The sequence below is a fragment of the Glycine max genome, chromosome 4 (genome assembly GCF_000004515.6).
Source record: "Glycine max cultivar Williams 82 chromosome 4, Glycine_max_v4.0, whole genome shotgun sequence".
Classification (NCBI taxonomy): Eukaryota; Viridiplantae; Streptophyta; class Magnoliopsida; order Fabales; family Fabaceae; genus Glycine; species Glycine max.
Genome location: NC_016091.4, coordinates 399,404 through 418,104, shown reverse-complemented (window position 1 = coordinate 418,104; position 18,701 = coordinate 399,404). Strand labels below are relative to the sequence as shown.

At 32.9% G+C, this 18,701-nt stretch overlaps 2 protein-coding genes across 5 annotated transcripts; one reads left to right on the top strand and one right to left on the bottom strand.

The window, feature by feature from the left end:
- Positions 1-2,324: 2,324 nt before the first annotated feature.
- LAX5 (auxin transporter-like protein 5) lies at positions 2,325-7,024 on the bottom strand. Of its 3 annotated transcripts, none has more exons than XM_041014721.1 (8): positions 6,608-7,024; positions 6,308-6,493; positions 6,074-6,186; positions 5,679-5,757; positions 5,451-5,548; positions 3,502-3,709; positions 3,131-3,388; positions 2,325-2,703 (listed from the first exon to the last, which is right to left on the bottom strand). In XM_041014721.1, exons 1-8 carry the CDS (start codon positions 6,761-6,763, stop codon positions 2,476-2,478), a joined length of 1,326 nt encoding a protein of 441 aa, XP_040870655.1. In that variant the 5' UTR covers positions 6,764-7,024; the 3' UTR covers positions 2,325-2,475. The 3 variants fall into 3 exon arrangements, with proteins under 3 accessions (XP_040870655.1, XP_006577903.1, XP_003523499.1); XM_006577840.4 differs by having other exon boundaries at positions 5,679-5,862; positions 6,308-6,451; XM_003523451.5 differs by having other exon boundaries at positions 5,679-5,862; positions 6,608-7,022.
- A 4,940-nt stretch (positions 7,025-11,964) lies between these two features.
- On the top strand, positions 11,965-18,511 carry LOC102661885 (uncharacterized). 2 transcript variants are annotated; one of them, XM_006577839.4, is made up of 6 exons: positions 11,965-12,359; positions 12,468-12,658; positions 13,265-13,372; positions 13,477-15,002; positions 17,490-17,577; positions 17,875-18,511. In XM_006577839.4, exons 1-6 carry the CDS (start codon positions 12,266-12,268, stop codon positions 17,968-17,970), a joined length of 2,103 nt encoding a protein of 700 aa, XP_006577902.1. In that variant the 5' UTR covers positions 11,965-12,265; the 3' UTR covers positions 17,971-18,511. The 2 variants fall into 2 exon arrangements, with proteins under 2 accessions (XP_006577902.1, XP_006577901.1); XM_006577838.4 differs by having other exon boundaries at positions 11,966-12,359; positions 17,871-18,511.
- Positions 18,512-18,701: the final 190 nt, after the last annotated feature.

The following is an 18,701-nucleotide window of genomic DNA, read 5'->3' as shown; positions in this document are numbered from 1 at the left end:
AAAAATTTTGATCGTTCAAACTTTTATTTAATGACTAAACACCTCAACGGAAAAAAGTTAAGAGATCTTTAACTAGTTAAACTTTTGCTAGAGATTGAAAATTAAATTTTAAAAAAGTTTAAGGATAAAAAATTTAATTAATCTTCTTATATATAGGTATACACAAACTTGTACGCATCAATAACTCCTGTTAAATTTTGTGGGTAAATTCTTAAGTTATACCCATGTCAATAAGTTAGTATTTACCTTACCCATTGTGTATGTTTTTTGTGGTGCCCATAAGATTTGGGTAGAATTATCATCCTTGATTGAGCTCGAGTGGGACTGACCTAGTGGGGTTTGAAGTTTCTGTTTCCTTTCCTAATTTTGCTTAAGATGAAACTAAGAAAATTTTCCATATTCATAAAAATCACACTAATTATATTTTATTCCTTTTCTAATTATAACAATAAAGCTACAATGCAATAAATATAAAAGTATAATGTTAAGTAGTTTTTGTTTAACATCTCAAGCTTGACAATCTAATGTAGCTCAAGGCTCCTTTGGAGTGGCACGAAGGATACAAAATACACATTCTCATTGAAGATTAGATATCCATGGAGTGACTTCTATAACACTACAAGAGAAGTATTATTGAACAAGGCAATAAAGGCAACATATATTTTTATCAAATTTTTCACATTTTTTATCAATCACCGCCAATTGTTAATTTTTTTGTTAGAATATTAACGTGAAGATTTGAACCTATAACCTCTATCCCTTTTTCTTTCATTCTCTGATTTTCAATTATCAAACAAATCTTATAAGTTGTTTTCAGACTCATTTTATATGCCGATTAACTACGATGAAAGATGTTGAATACTTTTTTGTTAGATTTCTAATTGTAAGCACACATTCCACTCTTTTATTATTATTCTACGACACTTTCCTCGTGTGCTTGGATTTCACATGTAACTTCTTATACAACTATAATATATTAAACATTAGGTTTGATTGCCTTGCCACCAGAACTTATAGTAATTTGTTTTACTATCTTTACAAATTTCAAGATTGGAGGGTCTATCCTTTGATTTTTTGGCTTAATTTGAAGGTTGAATCTTTCTCCTATATGAAATAGATCAAAAGAGTCTATCCTTAAAAAAAGCTCATAGAAAGGGAAAAGAAAGCGGATATGTGAGTGAGATGAAAATATAACCATGAAGCTTCAAGGATTTCTCCCACTCCCTTCAAAAATCAATAACAAAGAATGATTTTCAATTGTCCCATTTGCTTTCATTCATTACAGAGTAAAAAGAACCCCCCAACAATCTAGTTTTTTTTTCTTTCTTTCAAATATGGACTAAGGTTTTAAGCAACAAAGGGATGTTAGGCATTTTTTTTCACATTAAATTCGTAAAATTGGAATCGAATTAGCGCTTAAAGCTTCAGAAGGGACAACACATTTTATCATGCCAAGGAGTCAAAACGAGCTAATTTGACTCAACTTGCACTCCTTTCGGGCTACGTTCTTTAGGCCCAACTCGAACTTCTACCAGATCATTAAGCCGAATTAGCCTTACTTGCAAATAAATAAATACAAAAATTATTGTAGATCATAAAAACTGAAAAGATAAATTCAAAGCATACATGTGACTTATTTGATTAGATAAGTAATTAAGAGAAGGAAAGTATTAAATATATATTCACTTTTCTTTCTCAATTTTTCGTTCCATTATTTATCACATTTATTTATTCTAAGTCTATCCTTCTCTTTCTTCTAATCTACAACTCGAAAATAGAATGTACCATAACATTAAAAGGTGTCAACGCATTGATGTTATGGTTAAATTTGTTCGGTTTAGTTTTTCGCTTTTTTTTTTTTTTTTTTCATTTTTCCCATGCCTGCAATAAAAATAAAGTTGTACAAGAGATCAGAATTCCCATGAAACATCTGTTTAGACGTTATAATAACTCAAAGATGATAGATCTCAATATTTTTTTTTTCATTGCGCTACCCTTTCTAGGGCCATAGATTGTTAAATGATTCTTCACAATATATATAAGTCACTAGCTACTGCAGCAACAACAGCCTTATTGTTCTAGGCAAAGTTGCTCAATATTAGCAGTTTTTTAGCAGCGCAACTCAAAGTAACTCCCCCCAATCGATTGGTCTGGCCTAGGAAATTGCTAGAAATAAACTTTGTGCAACTGTTTTGTTCCCCTCCTCCAATTTGGTGAAACTCATAAGGACAAAAGTGATCATCAGCAAGATACCATAGAGAAAAAAGATAAACTAAGAAATTGAAGAATGCATATTTGTATGCTGGCAAGCGTGAAAAGGGTAATTAGAAGCCAATAGTATATGACTAAAGTAGATATGATTTATATTTCTCCATGAAATAAAATGTATTGATGATTGGTCAATAGCGTGCGTTTTAGCTAGGTAGAGGCAGCGATCATATTATATGGGTAGCAAGAAAAATTGAAGAGTGAGACTTAGTGAGCACGAGGGGAAGGCGCGGTTGAGTTGATGGAAGTGGGTGTGGGGCATTGGTAACATTTGGTGAAGAAACCGAATGTGTCAATCTGGTGTATGAAGTTGACCATACTCGCCCATCCTCCGAATCCAAAGCCTACCACTAGAACCCACACCACCACAAATACGTTCATGGTGTACGCACCCACCCATCTTCCCACCGACCTCGGAGGTTGCTCCACCGCATTCTGCATTATTATATTGCAATCCATCCATCAACAATCAAATCATGCATGCATGCTTTACTTATTTTCAATGGGAAATTAAATAGTACTGCGCGCTACATTTCTTTGTAATTAATTATTTCGAATTTACATGCTTTCTTATATTACTGTTGTACTACAATATTATAATACTACAGAATTAATTTACGCACAAATAAAGTTTCTCTTGATAAAAGCAACAATTCATGCATAATAGTTAAGTGTTAAAATCTGCTCAGAATAACAAATGGAAGAGTAAATTGTAACAGTGCTACTCAATCAGACTTGGATTCTGACTAGTTTCAGAGATGGCCCACATGCATGCATACTTTATTTTTCTCGAACTGTTCTAGCTTTCTTTGTAAATAGTTAAAATTAAAATTGGGTTGAATGAATTGAATATAGTACGTACCCGTCGGGCAGCGGGTGATTTGAAGGTGAACATGTGGGCGAGGGCGGGGATGATGTAAACGGTGAAGCTGACAAGAAGAGATCCAACGGTGGAGTTGATGGGACCAAAGAAGGGGAAAACTATGGCCAAAAACCATATTGGGATCACCACTGGCAATCTCGCCAATGCACGCTTGCACAGGCTCCTACACTCGTGTATCCCTATTGCTTTCTCCCACACCAAATATAGTGGCGTGCTTGCAAACCCAAATGTTATAAACTGCAATGCAATTTTCCAATTTTCAATTACAATATAAGTGATGTATACACCAAAAATGAAAAAATACTAGATATATATATGGATAGTGAAACATGCAGTTAGTACGTATGTACCTGGTGGATGAGCATTAGAATGACAGCCATGTCACGGAAGGGTGACCTTGGAAGCAGAGAAAAAGCATTGGAGTGATTTAGAAGCATGTCTCCAAATGCCCAGTATACTGCAGCTGCCGATGGGAGAGTCAATGTCATCACATACAGGGTAGCCAGTAAGTATATGGCCTTGAATTTTTGAGGTTTCCACATCGCGTGCATTATCTCCCTGTGTCACCAGCACACGTCTTATTCTCCAATTTACTTTTTGTTTTTAAGAGAAAAATACCAGGAACTTTTAAGGAATATTTTTCTTTTCTCCTATAATTTTCCTTCATAAATACTACTTTGGAAAGAAAATCTTAAATAAAAACCAAATATATTTAACGTGTTGAAAATTTAAAAACATTCAATGTTTTTTTATCTAACAAGAGAATTAATAAGAAAAACTTGTAGAAAAAAATTAGAATGTTCTAGTATTTTTAAGAACTATTGAAGTTTAACTCGATCGTGAGCTTTCTCACTTTTTTTTAATTTTTTTTATAGGTCCAAGAATTTATTAAATGGTAGTAAATGGGTATTCTAACCCTTAATACAAGGAGCCACCAGAGAGACATTAAAGAATTAGCAATAAGTTAAATTTCGGGATGTAAAAATTACATTAATCTTTAATTTTATGAAATTTTATTTACTTTAGTAATTCTTACTGATAATAAATTAAAAGGGTCATAGTATTCAGTTCCTAAATGCACTAATTAAAAAAATCAATAAATACAAAGATTTTAGTATTGAATACCAGGGAGTATTACATTAGACTTGTATTAGAAATCACAAGAAAGTGCATCTCAGCAACTTGTGTTAGCAATTAAGAAACATAAATCAACTAAACATACTATAGTTTTTTTAGGGTTCAATTAAACATAGTTAAAATAAATGATTTTATAGAATTTAAAATTACAGGTGTTAAACCTTACAATTAACAATCAATGTGAAAGTTTACTCGCTCATTTTTAGGTAAAAAAAAAAAAAGTGAAGAGAACAATTAAAAGGGAAATTCATTGGCTTAATGTTTTGTTCTGCTGTGGCAGCTGTGCTAAGGAAAAAAATCTGCGATTGAGATCCTCCGAAGTTATATTTTTAACTGCACAAAACCCTAACCTTTCAGAAGGATTGGTTTTATATTAAATTAAAGCATGGGAATCTTTTTGAGAAGTCATCACCGTTAGATTTAGAACTGCACCTCATGCAGTTTAATTATCACTGTAGGGGATCCAATTCCAAAAGATCAGAAAGTTTCAGCAACGAAAGCTGGAATTCTCCTGTCCTCATGATAAAAAGGCATTAAAGCTGATCTATTTAGAGAAAGAACCTTGGCTTTCTATAACCAAAAAGGAACTCAAGGATTCCCCAGAAAAAAAGGCACTTTTTTTGCATGCATGCGTAACAGAGGTTTTTCTTTTTGGAAAAAAATGATATAGAATAGTTGAAAAAAAACGTCCGCATCTAAATTTTGATACTCTAACGGAACATGAAAAAGTTACGATTCTCGTCTAAAAAGAAAAAGCAAAATCAATGGGAAAAGGACTTAAGATGGTAACAGGCTACACTGTAGATCTCGTGTTTAAAAAGTCAAGATTGAATACAAACGAAATGACTTTTTAGCCCCAATGGCAATGAGTTATTTTGCTTTCCAGTTTGGCATTCATAAGTAAGAAACACTTGCATAATGCATGTGAGTTGGGTAATTAACATTTCAATTCGTTAACAATTAGAAAAGATGTTGGCATAATATACTCAATTTGAGTGGAACAATATTATGCAAGAATTATTCCATTGGCAACATTTATTAGCATAGATGCGTCCTACAGAAGCCAAAATCCAAGAAGGGGGAAAGAAACAAGGCACTTTAATTTGTCAAAACGTAAAAGATACGTATCATATATATATATGAGATGAGATATCAGCCTTACACAGTAACGGCATGTCCCCCAAATGTGTAGAGAATGTTTGTGGCCCCCGTAAAATATAGAACCAATTTGGTCGGGCCCGAATGCTTAACTCCTTCCACCTACACAATCATATATAGTAACATCAAGATCGCATATTATTATAGTAGCCACTAAGAAACATAATGATTCATAGATCACAGTAGGAATAATATATATGATTATTTATTTGCAAATCTAAATTATTATTACCTGGCCGTGAAGGAGAGAGGCAACTGTGAGGTACCAAGCAGTGTAAGTGGTCATGAGGAGGCCAAGAAAGGACCAGATTCTGTAGTTGTGGAAGGAAGGGATAAATACAGTGGTGGCACAACATGCTCCAAAGATATAAGTCCAAGTCCTCTTATCCAAATTATCATTTATGTAATATATGTTGCTGCACAAAAGTTAACCATGTAATTCCTAGCTAGCCCAAAAAAGTTATAGCTAGCACACACGAGTTTTATTTAAATAAAGATTAAAAAACAGTAATGAATAATATATTTAGAAATAAGAAGTGCAATAAAAATTAAACGTAAATTAATAAATAGTACTTAAGAAAGAGTTAGAGCAAGGGTGTGTTAGAATTGAATAACGTTAGATGATACCTTGCGCAAGCTATGAGTTGGATAACAGATCCAAATAGAAGAAATGTGCAGTTGAAGGCCAAGCCCACGTTTCTCCAGTGTTTCCCGAGGAGCCCATCAAGAACCTCAAACCACTGCAATAGAGAACTTGTGTTAAATTAAACACAGACACATTGAGAAGTATATATAAAAGTTGCACAGAGACCAATATAAGAAGCATGCAATATTTAGAATTTGAAAGTGGGATAGTGGAACCTGAATGACATGGTTCCTGAAATTAAATTTCTCTCTCTCTTTTCTGGTTCTGTATTCAACGTAGAGTGTGCTAATGAGGTAAGCAGTCCAGCCACCCAGCAAGCCGTAGAAGAGTTGAAAAAGAGTGCCAGAAAGCATTCCCAGCTGGGAAAAAGAGTATGGCAACGTTAGCAGAACTTGAGCCACCTGACATGTGTGTATGAAAATAAACATTAATTTGAAAAGCATGTAAAGAGATCGAACCAATGTATTGGACGCTACATAAAATGGAGCATAAAGCCATTGTAATCAGAAACTAACCTGGTTGGAAGCACAGCTAAACCAAGCATCATAAACAGAACCCCCATGCCACAAGAAACTTAATAACCTGGATTTTGCATCCCTAGGCTTCCCTTCACTTTCCATTTCCTCATAGTTCCCAACTATTACAGTTTCAACCTCTTTCTCCGATGCCATTTTTAATTTCTTCTTGTTCCTCCTGATGAATATCTAGATCACTTGCACTTCTTTTATCACACTTAAGGTTGGTGAATGATGACTTGTTCTATTTCTCTAGATGAGTTGCAGTACTGGCTTGAGATTTGCAAGGATTGGATCGGAGAGGACTTTAGGAGTGGTGGTGTATATATATACTGATATGCATGACACAAAAGGTTCTCTAAGGCTGTGAAAGACTGTGAACGGTTCTCTGAGGCTGTCGAGAGCCTTTTTGTATTGCAAGTCTGAAAAGGTTAAGAAGAATTTTGTTTTAATATATTCGTTATTATTAGATATAATTTAAGCGAGACATTAAATAAATATGAAGTATAAGTTGCATCCTTCTCTTCCCCGCTTCCCTAGCTAGTTGATTGCTCTATTCTGACATTTTGAAATTGTAGTTAAATTGGCTATTAGACTCATTTCCTTTGTCAAAAAAGTCTTTTTACATTATATCAGAACAGGTTTTAGCATCCCTGCGTCATGTATGCTTGATTGGTGCTAATATATTATCAATGACACTAGTTCCTTTAATCCAAGCATACTCAGCTAGAATGAAGTTGCCTTTCCTTCAATGCCCAAAACTCATAAATGGATTTCAGCTCTAATTTGAACATTTTTGCATTTGTCAATATTAATTGGAATCCCATACTTTCAATATGTGACTCAAATCCCATATATTATCTTGCATTTGGATCCTAAAATGCACACAACTTTTTTTCATAACAATTAATTCCCTGTTCCACGTGTTATTTTTTTAATTCCACAGATAAATAATATCGTATTTGTATGGTCATGGCGGATGAAGTAGGACAGATACATGGACAATATTGTAAGACATTGGTGAGATTAATACATAACGTGTTTCTTTGTTTTACGATTTTACTTGGTACACTAATATATGGAAAAAGAGAGGGAAAAAATATTTATTTTGTCTCATAATCATATGGAGTCTCTCTTTTCTTTACTTTACCCCGTTTCTAAAGAAAACTTCTTTCGAAAAGATTCTCTTATTTTGTTACCGAAAGAACACAGCGTCCCACAATTTCTTATTTCTTTTTCTGCTTGCAGCTAATATCAACTACAGTCAGACAAAATAAATAGATAAAGGCATAAAACCAAACTTTACTTCAGTTTTGTCATATATTTATTCAGCATTTTCAAACCTTTAATTAAAGCGACCAAAAAGCTTCATAAAAACATTATTTCTCATTATTGGGTAAAAATAATTTTCTTTTCTTCCCCTCCTTTTTCTTTCATTATGTTGAAATTTTATGACACTGGCCTATAAACAGCAGGAAAGGTTACCAACCTTCGGATTTTTTTGTTTAGATTCGAATAACCAGTCATTGATTATTGTGCTTCCTCTCATGATGATAAACCATAATGATTTTTTTTAATCTAGAAAACCATTTACAATGGTGATACCGATCCTGTCATCACAGGGAAATTAAACAAGAGATGGATGCATGCATGACTTAAAAGTTTAATTACTAGAAATACAGTTTGCACTTTGCAGTAGCAATTCCTACAATGATGTAGTCAGTAATTTATCACATTATTATTTCATGACTTTCTTTGCAGGCAAGGTTGTTGAGAGAATCCGCTAATTACGACTTTGGAGGTCCTAAAAACATATATAGTTTTGCTGCAGTAGAAAATATCCCAATGCATGTTTAGTCATACTTTGTAGGCTCTGGGACCAGAAACATTCGCTGTACTTGTGTCTCCTTGACCACCTCCAATTTGTTGCAAACCTTATACTTAGTTCAATTTTTTTCCTAGCATAATAAGCACCTTGCCCCTTGCCTCTCATTGGTTAATGTAAGCTCTTAATGGTATTATTAGGTGTTCCGATACATAGAATTATCTTTGTTACGGATCAGTTAAATTTTTTACCGTAGTTCATTGTCAGGCGAAGTGGAGGTTAACGTGGGTGTCTGCATAATTAGTGTATTCAGTCTGTTCTGCACGTTCTGAAGCAATTTCGAAGCAAAATGATGGTTAATGTAAATTCCATGTCGTGATTCAATTATGAGTCTTTCCCAGTTGATTTCCAAGAATAGATCTACATCATGTTTGCGTCAGAGCAAAAAAAAAAAAGACTAAACTACATGCGTCATATGACGAATTGGAGCCTTAATATATATACATAAATCGTAATATATCTGTCGAAAGGTTCGATAAAGACAAATTTTGAGTGTTGTTTTGTCATCAAGAAAGAAGATTTATGGATATTGATTGCAAATCAATACAGAAATTCATGGTCTAATACATGCTGGTTGCAATAAATTGTCTTTCTTGAATCGTATTATCGAGTACTTAATTAACCTACGGGACCATATATGAAAAGTTGTATTGTACGATTTTAATGATAATGTCGAGATAGAAATTAATATGATCTTCAAGTTTGAACTTCATTCATGTATTTGACACAATCAACTATGATCTTCAAATTTCAAAAATGTCTTTTCTTTTTACAGATATGGTCGTTGGTTAATAATAATCATGCCCTTAAATATATGATCAAGAGTTCAATCTTCAAGTTTATGTGTATAAAAAAATATCTACAGAGAAAAGTCAACTTGTTTAATGAAGCTTGTATCTGAAGTATTAGTTCTTAGCTTAAAATTGACCCAATAAACTATCAAACAAAAGTATCTAAATGCCGCTAAAGTTTGTATTAAACTATTGATAGCACTCTATGCCTCCTTAGTGGTGAAACTGCTAAAGATCTTTGAGAGTCAATCCTAAAAGAACTACGGCAGACAATTTTTTTTGAAAAGCCAATAAATAGAATTATTGACACCAGGTCATAGCACAAGCTGTGCATAAACTGGATTCATTAAAAGTTACAATATGATGCCAAAGATACGAACAGTTGATACAGAAGAATAATGGCAGCAATGGCTTAAAAAACATCTCAGCCTATACATGAAATAAAAAATAAGCAAAGCCAATATTCACTCCTGGAAACCGAAGGCACTTTTCAGAAACTATGGCAGACAATTAACCTATCGGTTAGTTTATATAATGTAGCTAGCAGAACGTGATCATACTATAATCATCTGTCAAATCCACTCTCACTTTAGCTTTGCTGCTAAATTTACACTCTTCATGATGTTCTGCAAATCTGACGCTACACATTTTCTTGTCATGTTTAAACATGAAAATTTAGATTTAGGAATTTGTCTTTATTCCCCCTTTTTTTTCTTCTGAAAATTAAACATGCTCAAATTATGTGCAGCAATGATTTAGACTCCATATATGGAACAATACTTTTTGGCTTTGGCATTCATTACTCCCGCTCTGTTATTTTCATGTGGCTCCTTGTTCTGTGCATCAATAATGGACATCACACATTAGCACTTATGTATTTTGGTAGGCAAAACTAGTCGTGGGAGACAGCAAAACCTGATTTGACTTCTGATTCAATTTCGGAACGTCGGTCCTTAATTACTTCACCATTAGCAATTGTTTGTCAGGCGGATAGGATAAAATTGGGGAATCCACAAATCAATCAAATTAGATTTTTTTTTTTTTGAGAATTTGATTATTTTATTGGATTGATTTTAATTTAATGAATGTAATTAAAATTAGAATGGATTACAAGTTTGATACTTTGTATTTGACTAAAATTTAACTCACTTCGTATATAATTAAATTATTAATATAGATACTTTAGATTAAGTATATTTCAATCTCATGTTAATATATTATTTATCTTAAGATAATATATTATTTGAGTTTTTTTATTTTATTTTAAGGTAATATATTGTTTTATAAATAACACTCTTGAATATATATTTATAATTCACTTTTTTTTCTGTTTATTATATGAGTATAATGTTTTATGAATATTAAATTTTAAAAATATTATGACTATTCTTTATATTCTTACTATTTTGAGTTTGAAAATTTATTTTTAAGACTTACAAAAAGTAACATTTTTAATGATCCAATTCCATAAATAATTTAATTCAATCTAATTAAAATTGGATTGGATTGAATTGAATTAATAAAATAAAAAATAAATAATCTAATTTAATCCAATTAAATTTAATTAAAATAGATTAAAAAAATAAACAAAATTCAACGCATTACAGACCACTTACACCGCCTAATTGTTTGGGTCAATGGCTGCATGTCAACCTTATTTGCAAAGATGGATGTATATGTTTATATACGTGCAAAGTAATTAATTGGATCCATTTACTGCAATGCCCATTATGCTAATTAAAGGTGAATGTTTAATAACTAATGTTTTATATATATATATATATATGTGTGTGTGTATTTTTATTCTGTGTATCTGATTCCTGAACTAAAACAATAAAAAAAACTCCATTACTTAACTAATTTATGTTTTTTTTAACTTCAATTTTATTGCATGTTTAGCGTATTATAGTCGTAATGGAAATTTATAAAAGTGATGATTCGTCTTCTAATTTAGATGATTATGATATAATTCTCTTTACACTTATTTTTATTCTTTTACATATTTCAAGATAATTTGTTCTCTAAAAATATGATTTATAAAATCAATTCTTCTTTCTTTTATTATTTATTTTAGTCTTTATATTTAATGAAAATAAAGGGACTTTACTTTCTAAAAAGCATTTAATTTTAAATTTCGATGAAGAATAAAATTAATACAATTAAACCCGTTTTCTATTTCTTAGTTTTCAAAACATATTTTGTAAACAAATTCAACCAGAAAGTTTCTTTTTATTTTTCATTTCTAAAACAGTTTTTGAAATAAAATTACTAAACAGATTTTTTTATTTATAATTTTCTTCTCAAGAACAGTTTTCAAAAATTATTTTCAAAACCTTTTTTTAATAAGAAAAAAATTAAATTAATTTTTAGTCCTCTGATTTATTATTTAGATTTTATTTTATCTTTTAATTTTTTTAATTTAATTTCATCCTTTAATTTTTAAAATTAATTTAAATTCATCCTTTAATTTGATTCTCTAATTTTTAAAATTAATTTTTTAAAATATATATTTTACGAAAGTTTTAAACATTCATAAAATATGATTTCTTATCATTTAAATTTAAAAATAAAATTAAATCAATTTAAGAAATTAATGTATGAAAATGAAAAAAAAAATCTAATGAAAGAAATTGAATTAAAAAATAAATTAGGGAGTAAAAAAAAACTAATTTAAGGAATAAAAATTGGGAAGAGAATCAAACAGGCACTAGTGTGTCAAGCAATCTTCCGCAAATTTGCTTCTTCCCCGCTTCCTCTCCGAATCACTCCGACAAACACCAAAACGCGATTGCATTTCAAACCATAATCCCGTTTTCACCGTATCGTTTTCCCTATTTCAATTCCTCTCAATATTGCTATCGTCTCTGGTTCTCGTTCGCAACTCCTGAGTCCTGTGACGCATTCGCGTTGGCGAACGAACGCTCTTGGCATTCCCGAAATCCCTCAAACAGCGTCAGTAACCGCAATTCAAAACCCTAAGCCATGGACCGTGACGACGACCCTTCTGCACTTGCATGGCTTTGGGTCATTGAAGCCCTGTTAACTTCCAAAGAAATCACCACTCCCACTTTGCAGGGTAAACAACAATGCTTCAAAAATAACATAACAACTTCATTTCTTTTTAATTTCATATTTTATGAATATTTTTATGTTTAATTTGTTGTTGTTGTTGTTGTTGTTGTAGGTTTCATTGATGCGGCACCTGTGGGACATCATAGATTTAGTAAAAATACAAAGGAATTGGTAGCCTTGAGGTGTTTGGAGAAACTGTCCACTCTTGTTGTTGACCCTGAAGCTTCTTCTAACTTGGATTCCAGATTTGGATTCAATGTTTTGGGGAGTTGTCAAGATGTCCTCAAAGAAATATTGGGCAAGGTAAAACATTTTTAAATTTCAAGTGTGTTTGATATCTGGGTGTCAAGTATTAGAGTCGAGTTTGCCTCGATTTGATTTTAATAAAGATAAGGATGTTTTATTATTGTTGGGTAAAATTGATTTTGAGTTATGTTGACAATTTTACACCAAGTTTTACATCAAACTTGCTTTTATTTAGGATAAAAACATTGAAACATAAATTACTTCGCTTCAAAATCAATTTTAACCCAAATTAATTTTGCATAATTAATTTCATTTTAAAATCAACTTTGCAAATTAATTTCATTTAAAATCAATTTTGCAAACATTCATCCAAAGACACTACTAAATCACAGTTTGATACGTAAGTAACATAGTTTACTTTGTAATAATGTTAGAGGCTATTTGAACTAATTCGGTGACTCATTATTGAGCGGCTGTTTGTTTTGAGAAATGTTTCTTGTTTTTATTTGTTGTGTTCATGAGCAATTACAGAAGTGTCACTTGATTTTTTATTTTATTACTTTTGTTGGGCTCTAAGTATTTTATTTGTCATATTTGATGGTGGAAGCTTTATTGTTATTCTCATTTAGATAATTCTCACTCTTTATGTAATGTGTAAAGCAGATCCCTTTATCAAATCTGAAAGTGGCTGGAGCAGAGCTATTGAAATGGGATATTTGCCCATTTATTAAGCACAAAAGAGCTGTCACTTTTAAATGTCACTTAGAGCAGGTAATGGAAGTGCCATTTTCTTTTGAGAACTCTCCTTGATGAGATTTATTCACTTTCGTTCACCATTTTTTGTTTGGTATGTTTCTTTTCCTAATGCCGAATAGCTGAGAGAATCGATCTTCAAAAATACTCATCCAGATACTGATTACTTGAAAGAAACAACTAGATTATTTCCTCAGAATAGCAGTAGGGTTTGCTCTAAGAGGAGTAGGGTTTGCTCGGCTGATGAAACAGATTTGCCCTCTAAGAGGAGTTGGGCTTGCTCAGCTGATGAAACAGATCATGCTAGGAATGGTTATGGGGTAGAAATATCAGGTGATATTGTGTCCCAAGGTGAAAAGATTAACCTTGAAACGAAAAAGCAGGCAGAGCAAAATCTTTCTTTGAAGTGTAATGAAGAGGATCGATTACTGATATGTGATGCAAATGTTGTCCAACCAGTGGTTCCTGAATATGTTATGACAACCACCATTATACCCCATCATACCTCTGTAGCTGAGCCTTGCAATAATACATCTATGGATGAAACTGACAATACTGCACATCATGCCATTCCAACAAATGATGCTAATGCAGAAAATAATCAGCATATTATTAATTTTCACCAACCCAAACAGACAGAACCAGATATTACATCTTTAAATCTCTCTCAGAAGCCAGTTGCTAGTGATAAAACTGTATTTGATATGGTTAATGGCTGCAGAGCTGAGTTGTCTAGTGATAGTGATGGATATCACAATGGAAAAAATGATCTTGAAGCAAAAAAACATGAATTCCTGTGCTCCCCCTGCACGGTTGATCAAGATTTCTCAGCAATGACTGAATCAATTGAACAAAATCTTCGCACGGTTGATCAAGTTTTCTCATCAATGACTGAATCAATTGAACAAAATCTTTGCATGAAGTGTCATGAAGGTGGCCAATTATTGGCTTGTAAAACAACTACTTGCCCTTTGATGGTGCATAAAAACTGTCTAGGTGCATCTGCTCAATTGGATGCAAAGGGCAACTTTTTTTGCCCATTTTGTGCATATTCTCATGCTATTTCAGAATATCTTGAATCTAAGGAAAATGCTTCCTTGGCAAGGAAAGAATTAGCTATCTTTATCAGTAAAGGAAAACTGATTCAAGCTGCAGAATTTGTTCATGAATTTCATAGACAAGAACATTGTTTTTCAAGAAAGAACAGTAAGTGTGAACACATTCATGTTAAAAACAATGAAGATGATCAGTTAGCAGGGTGTGAAGACAATAGAGAAGATCATGTTGGTGAGCATGCAAATGAAGCCAATGATCTTCAATTTGAAAGAAGTAAGCAACAAGCAGAAGTTTTAAGAGAAGAGGAAATAGGTAAAATGCCAACTGTTGGAAGAGTTGAAGAAAGCGAAGTGCCAACTGACCATGTAGATGGACATGTTGGTGATAAATTTGCTAGTGAAAAAACAAATATTGCTCCTGAAAGCAATGCTGAAGAAGTTCCACAAGAAATGACAAAACAGCACAATATTGATGGAACAATAGAGCCAGTTTGTGCACAAGATACTGGGAAAGAGAAAATTTCTGAAGATGAAAGTGAAAAGCATAGTAATCCTCTATACTCATTGAGATTCCGTAAACATGAAACACAATGGTAACTTTCTACACTTTCCCTACCATATGTGATTATTAACTTCTGATTAGTTGAGCTTCTAAGGAGTTCTGCCTTATTTGGGCATGTGCATTGGTTTAAATACTTTTGGTAATTTTCTTAAGGGTATATTTCTTTTTGTTTCTTATGCTATGAATACTTTTTGGGATGTTGAAAGTTAGAATTATTGATTCAATTTTCTTAATAAATTCCTGAAGCTTAGCTTGAGTTTTGGCTTGTGTAAGTTACTTTTAGGGGGCATTTGCCTAAGTGCTTGTTTGGTTGAAGAGAGGAAATTACTATTCAAGAATAAATTTTCAAAAAATAGCATGGGTCCCACACCTCTTTCTCTCTATTTTAATTCAAATATTTCTTCTCAATTCTCTTCCATTCTTTTCTCTTCCACGCAACCAAACTCACCCTAAGAGTTGGTTTTTGATTTTTGAGAATAGTACTCTGGGAATGTCATTCATAGGAATCTATTAGACCTGTATTTTACTTTGACCTTCCCTTGGAATATTGTAAACTGTTCCCAGGAATCTTCCTATTTTTTGTTTGAGAACATTCCATATTTGTTTATATTCCAAAAATATCCCTAATAACCAGTCTAGCAGATACAACTAGGAGGAAAACACTGTTGCATATTTACCACAACCACAGCCTTTTCCAATAAGTGGGGTCAGTTACATGGATCAAATGATGCCATTGTATTTTGTTAAAAACCAATGGTTTAACTCAACGTCTAAAATTATTGGGCTATCTTCCATTAGATCAACTCTCTTAACTGGTTTTGTCATTGGTCTTTTTTAAATGTGTCTAAACTCTAAACCATCTTAGGCTTGACATGAATCTACCATCTTTTCCTCAGTAGGTATCACTTAACAGTTCATCTTGCTCTCTAATATTCATTCTCAATTATATCTTTTCTTGCATTACCACTCATCCGATCTACAACTTGGATCTTATGCTCTTGTTGGCCCATGTTGCCCAATATTCAATATAATGCACCACTGGTCCTATGGCTGTAGTAAAATTTTCCTTTTAACATATGATGCATTCTTTAATTTCTTTCATCCAGCTTGAATGATTTACATCTCCCTCTATTTCTCTGTTGCTTTGTATAAATGCACGATAGATCCTTGATACCTATACTGGTAGTATGGTATGGTCTCTATTTTTCACTTCCATGCCAGTGCTAGTGGCCTCTTGAATCTTCCAATACCAGAATTTAACTTTGCCAAACATAGCTGATAAGAAAAGAAGAAATGAAAAATCTCACCTTCATTTTGTTCTGCAATCTCAAACCTGTGCTTTGAAATCCAACTCCATCTCCTTTCAAACCTCATCATTTTTCCAAAAAAAAAAAAAAATCCCATCTCATTCTCAGAAAATCCAGAAAACCCCAGGAGTAATTTCACCCTTCCAATGCTTCAACTCCATTTTTGCTAGATGGTATGCTGAATGGTGGAGTGTCCAATGGAGTTAGTCCAGTTAAGCTGCTTGTCATTGGCATTGGCTGGCTCTTGTCCCCTGGGACTCGTTCAACTCCAAGCAGAGATGGCAGCAAATAGCCCTCCAAAGGAAGATGGCAGAGGAATGCAAGAAAGTCCTTTGATAAATCTATGTAGGAGTTATAAACATGTTTTCTGTTAACACAAGCTGTTAGGCTTGTGTGCTTTGGTTATAGTTTTTTTTTATTCTATTATAGTTGCAGACTCTTTGTTTTCTCCGTTTATTCCATTTTCCACCCAAAAACGAAGTCTTGTTGTTCTTCAATGCCCTCAAGAGCACCAGGATTATGCAAAATGGTGACCCTCTCCTGGCTCCATGCTTTTCAACGTCACCTTTGGCTCCACTTCATCTGCTTCCTTCTCCCGCATTAGACCACCAGAAGAACCCTATTAATTGCTGGTTTTGTTTTGTTTCATTGATAATATTGTTTGGAGCATTATTCCCCACCAGCATATATCTTACCAAGACCTCGTGGTTCATGTTCTTAAGCAAGACTCAATGCTGAGGCAGGGCAAAACTAAACTGTCAGGAGGTATATTGAAATACAAACACGTTTTCTAAATCTTGAAAATTTGGAAATAGAAACTACTTTCAAAAAATGAAAATAGAAAACATTATCTCAAATCAAATGGACCCTAAGAAAATCATTTTACATGTTTCCGAACTAAAGCAATCTCAAATTCTTTTTTTCTAACAATCTAGAACTATTCCTATGGAATGGGTATAAACCCATCCCCCTTTCTCTAGTGGAAATAATTTGTAGAATCCTAAATTATAAAATATCTTTGAATAAGTATTGTGCGGACATATTTTTCATACATTGTACTAAATTTGGGAATGTGTCATCCCACCTCAAGATTTCTGGGAATGCAAAAATAATTCATGAACCAAATGCAGCCTTTATGGTAATGATTACCTTTGCAGGACTACTGACATTATTGTGGTAATTCTAATTTGATTGGTTATTTTGACTTACAGTAAACCCCAAGCAGGCCAAGTATTTCTGGGTAATCAGTTAAGGCGAAAGAAAATTCCGTGGACAGCTGAGGAGGAAGAGAAGATAAAGGTATCATTTTTCTTCTTATCACTTATTCCAACCAGTATGACTTGATACTTTATAAGTAGCTAGCTGCATTATGTTTCTGTGCTATCATCATTCGTCAGACGTCTATTTCTTTGTTATCACAACAGTTTTTCTTTTTTTATTTATTTATTTATTTAGAACAATCTAATACTGTGTAAAGTTAAAGGATGTGGATTGTTGGACGTGTTTGCTCCAGCCTGAGTTTTGAGGTTTTATGTATCTCAAGATATAAATGTTTTCAACTGTTGTAATAATTGCTTCGTTTCTCTGTGAAGGAAGGAGTGCAGAAGTTTGGCAAGGAATGGAAAAAAATTTTGCAATTTGGTTCTCATGTGTTTGATAAGGTTGGTAAGCGTCGGACACCACATGACCTGAAGGATAAATGGAGGAACATGTGCAAAGCTCACTCAAAATCAAAATGACTCATTTTCATCTGGCTGCCAGTAGTTGAAAGTTAGATACAATTAGTATTGTCGCTACAAGGTCCCAGGTCTATCCTAAGCTCACTCAAAATCAAAATGAGAGGCTTCATCTCAAGTGATACTCTTAGTCAATTCTGTCTGCTGCTGCTGTTCCTCATTTTCATCTGGCTGCCAGTAGTTGAAAGTTAGATACAATTAGTATTGTCTATACAAGGTCCCAGGTCTATCCTAAGCTACTCAATTTGTTTATGGGTAAACCTCTTATCTCTTGTTAAAATATAACTTATTAGATCTGGATTGAACCTATGTGTCATGCACTTCCTTGCTGATTTGCGGAATTATCTGTCACTTCAGTGATATTTTTTTTTAAAAAAAAGAAAGAGAAAATTTTGCATCTAGTTGAGACTAGTTCCTCGTGTACATAGTATTGATTGATAGAAAGGATAGCACCCATATCTATATATTATCTGTGCTAATATATATGGTTCGAGCAATGTTTTTGTGTAATATCTTGACCTCAAAATGTAAGAATTATGGTTCATGGATCTTTCTTTATAGCTTTAAAATTCAGTTTTCCTCTTCCTGTCCCCTAAATAAATGAAAATAAACAGTTAAAGTTGATAGTAGTTAGTAGAAATTTTAGTTTTCTTCTCTGCTGATCCTTAATATTTTATGAATGAAAAC